The sequence below is a fragment of the Dromiciops gliroides genome, chromosome 5 (assembly GCF_019393635.1).
Source record: "Dromiciops gliroides isolate mDroGli1 chromosome 5, mDroGli1.pri, whole genome shotgun sequence".
Classification (NCBI taxonomy): domain Eukaryota; kingdom Metazoa; phylum Chordata; class Mammalia; order Microbiotheria; family Microbiotheriidae; genus Dromiciops; species Dromiciops gliroides.
This window is the reverse complement of record NC_057865.1, coordinates 142749197-142755196: the sequence shown is the minus strand read 5'-3', so window position 1 is coordinate 142755196 and position 6000 is coordinate 142749197. Positions and strand designations below refer to the sequence as shown.

The following is a 6000-nucleotide window of genomic DNA, read 5'->3' as shown; positions in this document are numbered from 1 at the left end:
GTGATAAAGAACTTATTAGATTCAGAGTTGTCTGGAAATTAAATCAGCTACAATTAACAAGCTCCTGGTTGTACTGAGCTGAAACCTCCCTCTCAAAACACACACTAGTTTAGTAGGAAAGTGAAAGATGTGGACCCTGGCCAAAGGAAGTACATACCACCAATAGTTAAGTGCTGTTTACTCTGAAAGTGTTAGGTTTTGCTTTGCTTCAGATTATTCTCGTGGTACTGTGAAACTGGTCCTGCAATCTAAATTAAACACCTGTGAAACAGGAAGTAGCCTGGGGCTCCACATGCAGCTATGTAGAACAATCAAGTTATCCTCCCTGAATTTTCCCTGGGGCATGCTTTCCAAACCAATGTTAAGTTTCCATGACAAATTTTGAGAAAGAGAAAAACAGAGATGTTTTTGATTAACAATAAAGATGTCTTAAATTTCAGTCAGCTATATCATTCCCTGGTAAAATCTGGACCTGGGTCAAATCCTACCTCTGACAATCACTAATCGTCATTCACAATATCTCTGAGATCCAATTTCTTAATCTCTAAAATGAAGATGATACCATATACTGGCCATCTCAAGGGGCTGTTTTGAGGTTTTTTGGAGAAAATACATGTAAACTTTGCACATTTTAAAAGTGCTATTCACTTAATAACTGATGTGAATTGTTTCTTTCTTTAAAACATTCAGTTGGCTGTACTCATATGAAACATTTGAACATGGTTAACATTGAAAAAATAACATTAGTCTTTCTGGAGCAGATTACTTCAGGAATTTATTTTGTTATTTTGATAGGAATATTTTCTTCAATGAATTCAAAGGATTCTCAAACAATGAAGGAAAAAGCTAGAGCTGATACAGAAAAGATAGCATACAGTATTTTGAAATCTCAGAAAAACACCAGTAAATTGGTGATATATTTCTTGAGCCAAACTCTTTGATGGTATAAGTAAATTTTATGAGATTAAATTATTTATTTAAAGCTATTTTATTTTTTGTGAAAAGACTCTAACAGAAGCAAACACCTGTTTTCATACATCCATTAAGAGATTATTAAACTGAAATGTAAAAACATACTAGAATAGATTCTTAGGAAAAATTTTGATTTTCCACTAAAAAAAACCCAACACAACATAACGTTCAAATAAATTCAACATGATTATGGTACCTTAAAGCAAAAATACAGCCTTCTAATAATTTCCAGTGTCTTGTTTGGCACAAATATTAATACATGTTAAAACTACACAAAAACAAAAACACCACCATGTTTACTAAAACCAAGTGGTACAACAGGTAAGTTCTTAAAGCTCAAATAATTATTAACATCATAAAAACCTAATTCCAATATAAATTCTGGACCAAACACCCTGAACTGTTCATGCTGGTCTGGACGGTTTTTTTTCCCCCAGCATATTCTACAACTAACAAATGTCATAAAATTATTTTGTATACCTATATGCATCAATTTTTCATAGAATTGGATAGCTCTTTTAGAATAGATTTCACACTTAGGATGGTGCATGCAATTTTTTTTTCACAATTTAGATATAAATGGAAGACCTTCATACATATCTGATTTCAATTTTAGCCAATCATTAATTTTCTGTAGAGTTGTTTTTTCTTGGGTTAATATTTTTACAAGCTTTTTCATTTTTTCTTCATTTCGCTCTAAATACCGAATTCCTTCCAACTGTAAGAAGTCAAGCTTTTCATTTCGACTTTCATCCAGAGGTATGTTTTCACGCATTACGGGGTTGATTCTAAAGTAAGTGTCAGGAGGTAAAAAGCCATCAAGCATTACATGGACTTCTGTTTAAAAACAAAAAGACAAGTTAAAAATGAAACCTTCTAAATGATGATATAATTTTACCTTTACTTTTTGATCTATAAAGTTCTGCTTACTTCACCATTCATATTTAATCACCAATGTAGTAAAAAAAAGAATCTAATTATAATAAATACCATTAGAAAGGACTATTTTTTTTTAAAACGGTAACTACTTTGAATTATGCATAAGATGAATTTAGGGGGGCAAAGAATAATGTGATAAAATGAGGTAGGCTACAAATTGGAAATTCGTAAAATTTAATTCCAGTTTGCTATATCACATTATTAAATTACCAGGCATTTGTACAACCTGTCCCTCATACCCAGAATGCATTCCTACCTACCTCAGAATTCTCATCTTTCTGAAAATCTCAGCTCAACTGCTGACCCTCACTGCCCCTGAGCAACGCCCCCATCCTTACCTTGAAACCTTCCCTGATTCTCTCAGATGTCAATCAATCAACAAAATATTTGTTAAGTGCCTACTATGTGCCAGGCACTGTGCTGCGGCACTAGAGATACAAAGAATGAAATAATCCCTACTCTCCAGGAGCTTATACTGTCTGTTAGGTGAGACAACACATACCTATGTTAGTAGCTGTGGACCACAACACTAGTGACACTGGGAGAGGGGTGGCAGGTAGTGCTCGAGTACATAACAACCAAGGCTATTTTGAGCCAAGGGTAAAGCTGGGAGTCTGGCTTAACTCTGTCCCAGAGTTAACTGATCTGGACCACAGAGAGCTCTAAGACTCACAAACAGCCTAAGACCCCAGTAAACTTCCTTGCGAACTGCATTTATTTCCATGCAGTATTCTTTTACTATCTTTTGGAATGCTTTTACCTGGGGTTTACCAAATATGTTTTTATTAAAGAAAGTGAATCCACCTTCCAACTCTGAGTGGTACATCACAACAGATATGGAAACATGCCTAATATGCAAGTATATGTACACTATAAAATAAAAGTGTTTAATTAAAAGTAGTGAGGGATGGCATTAGCAGCTGGGGACACCAGGAAAGGCTTCATCAGTCTAGAAGCTGGAGGAATTACATAAGGTAGCAGTGAAAGAGGGCATTCTGGGCAAGGGAGCTGGCCAGTACAAAAACAAAGAGATGGGATATAAAGTGCTATGTATGATCAGAAGAGAAAAGACCAGATTGGGGGAAAGGTTGTCATGGGCTTTAAAAGCGAAACAGAGAAATTTACATTTGATCCTAGAGGTAAAAGGAGATCCTAGAATTTACTGAGAGTGGGAGTGACAAAGTCAGATCTGCATTTAAGGATAATTACTTGGGAAGCTATATGCAGAATGAGAGTGGGGAGAGATGTGAGATGGGATGAACAATTAGCTGGCCATTGCAATTCTGTGAGAAGTGATGAAGGCCTTAACTTAAGATGGTGGTTATGTGAATAGAGAATAGAAGGAAAAAAAAAATAGGGGGCGGCTAGGTGGCGCAGTGGATAAAGCACCGGCCGTAGATTCAGGAGTACCTGAGTTCAAATATGGCCTCAGACACTTGACACTTACTAGCTGTGAGACCCTGGGCAAGTCACTTAACCCCCCCTGCCCCCCCCCAAAAAAAATTGAAAGAAAAAAAAAAGAGAATAGAAGGCAATTGAGAAAGATGTATTAGATATGCAAAACTGAGGATAATATTGAGGTTATGAACTTGGGGGACTGGAAGAATTCAGGTCAATCTGACCTAAATAGAAATGTTTGGAAGAAGGGGGAGTTTGACAGAGGCAGGGGGATAATGAATTGTTTGAGCTTGAAATGCCTTTAAGACATCCAGTTTGAGATGTTCATTAGGCAGCTGATGATGTGGGACTGAAGAACAGGAAAAAGACTAGGGCTGGATACAGAGATGTGTGGGTAAATCCCCAGCCAGGAATTAGGTCGTGGAAAGAAAAAGTAGAAGGGCCCAGGTCAGAGAGTCTTGTTACTAGTCATGGTTTTCCTCTTCAAATATCCCTCAAGCTCTTTGACTTCTCCTATGCGCCCCCCCTTCCCTTTGTACTTTCTGTTATATTTTAGTTGGATTTTTTTTTGTGTGAGGCTTGTGACATCATCAGCTTGGGGAACTCTTCATAGAGAAACTTCCTCCACTTATGTAGATGGGTAACTTGTTTGTAGCTTATAAACTAGAAAATTATTTGGGTCACTGAGAAATTGACTTACCTATGATCATACAGCTAGTGTGTATCAGAATCAGGACATGAGCAAAACAAGCACAGAAAACTATAAGCACTAACCTTCTGTATCAGTAGCACTGCTGATAACAGTTGACAGTTTACTTCTCAGACTTGTCGATGTTAAATTGTTCCTCACATCACCTTCGTAACGCCCAGTGCCCAAGGATACTATACATTGTAATGGGGTATCTGGCCAAAGACACTTACACTCATGCATTGCTAAAGCTGAAGGATTATTCAGAAGCAAACCTCCATCCTGAAAGTTAATAATTTGAAACAAAACATGTTGAGAAAATAAAATTTATTTACAAGTGATATAATAAAAAAACCATTAAAATAAAAATGTCTTTTATATATATTCTGAAATAAGATTCAGAACAGCCTGCTAAACCAGATGGAACCTAAGAAGTATCATGTTTTTAAGGGAAAAGTATTTAACATAATTATATCTAAAGAGAATTTCTCTGTTGGCTGCTCTTCTTTTTCAAACACTACAGATGCAATGGAAAGATAAGTGATGTGAAAATTTACTGGCCTGATGAGTAAGTTTCTTAGTAAGCCTTCATTTCTTATTTACAAAAGCCCTTTGAACTCATCTTGGAACACTTTCAATATTTTGTCCAAACTAGTGAAATGAAAAGAATTACTTTTTAAAGGCACATTTTTAATGACTATTTTAGATTCTACAGAAGTCTAACAGAAAAGTACAGTTGTCCTAACAAATAAAGCAAATTTGTCCTCATAAAACTGTTTCTAAATGATTTTAAATTTTATTAATTGCATATTTTCAATTTATCATGTCTAATGCTGTATAACAAATCACAAGTAGGCAAAAGCATTTCATTTTAAATTACTTATTAAGAATTGAAACTTGAATAGAAAAAGACAACATTAAATATATGTTTATGGTGGTTTTTTCCCCTTTTTTCTTTTTGGCTAGACCTATAAATTCATTGGCCTAAGAGAGCTTTCTGGTGAATAAACCAATACAAACTTTTACAATTTCTTGAATGAACTCCTTATATAAAGCATTTATCTCAATGGGCTTGGTAAAGACAGCAAAACCCCATTAATCTGAATTCCACTAAATCAGTCAGTCAACAAGCATTCATTAATCACCTACTATGTGCCAGGCACTCTGCCAAGCCCTAGGGATACAATGTAAGGGGTGAAAAAAACAAAACAAAAACCACAATAGTATTTGCTTTCAAGGTGCTCACAGTCTAATAGGGGAGATATGTAAACAACTACGTACAAACAAGCTACATACAAGATAAAATGGAACGAATCAACAGAGGGAAGGTACAAGAATTAAGGGAGAATTAGGAAAGGCTTGCTGTAGAAGGTGGGAATTTAGCTGGGATTTGAAGCCAGGGACAGGAAGAGATGGAGAATACTTGAGGTATGGAGGATAGCCAATGAAAATCCCCGGGTTTGGAAGCTGGAACAGCCAGGGGCTCAAGTAAGATGTAAGACAATTGGTAAGAGCCAGGTTATGAAGGTCTCTAAAAGCCAAAAAGAGGATTTCATCTAGACTCCTGAAGGTGATAAGGAGCCATTGGAGTTGATACAGTTCTGTGACTTAATAGTTTTTTTAAATTGCCTAGGAACATTAAGAAGTTACATAACTTTCTTGGAGTCAAATGGTCAATATAGTATCATTGGGACTTGAACCCAAGGTGACTCAACTCTGAAGCCAAATCTTAGTCCATTACACCACACAAATATGGAAAGAGGTAAGGAAAGAGATATCATGCACTGAAAGAATGCTGTAGTACTGCTTCATTTTATCTTTGTGGTCCCACTGCCCACCATGTAAATGTTTGCAGATTGATTCATAAATTCAAAAACTTGTAGAACAAATCACTCATCTAGTGAAATCTTGCCCCTTTTACCAAAGAGGGAACTGAAGACAAAAAACAATGGGGAATTTGATCATTGTCACACAGCTAGTACATGGCAGTCAGGATCCAAACC

At 36.1% G+C, this 6000-nt stretch overlaps 1 protein-coding gene across 4 annotated transcripts in view; it reads right to left on the bottom strand.

Annotated features, from left to right (window-relative positions):
* Positions 1–749: 749 nt before the first annotated feature.
* The window catches only part of PNPLA8 (patatin like phospholipase domain containing 8), a 56536-nt gene continuing 51285 nt past the window's right edge, over positions 750–6000 (bottom strand). For all 4 annotated transcript variants that reach the window (XM_043966308.1, XM_043966307.1, XM_043966306.1 and 1 more), the window contains exons 9-10: positions 4084–4279; positions 750–1809 (exon numbers count right to left, since the gene is read on the bottom strand). In XM_043966308.1, coding sequence (XP_043822243.1) covers positions 1535–1809; positions 4084–4279 — 471 coding nt within the window. In that variant the 3' untranslated portion in view covers positions 750–1534. The remainder of the gene's footprint in view (positions 1810–4083; positions 4280–6000) is intronic.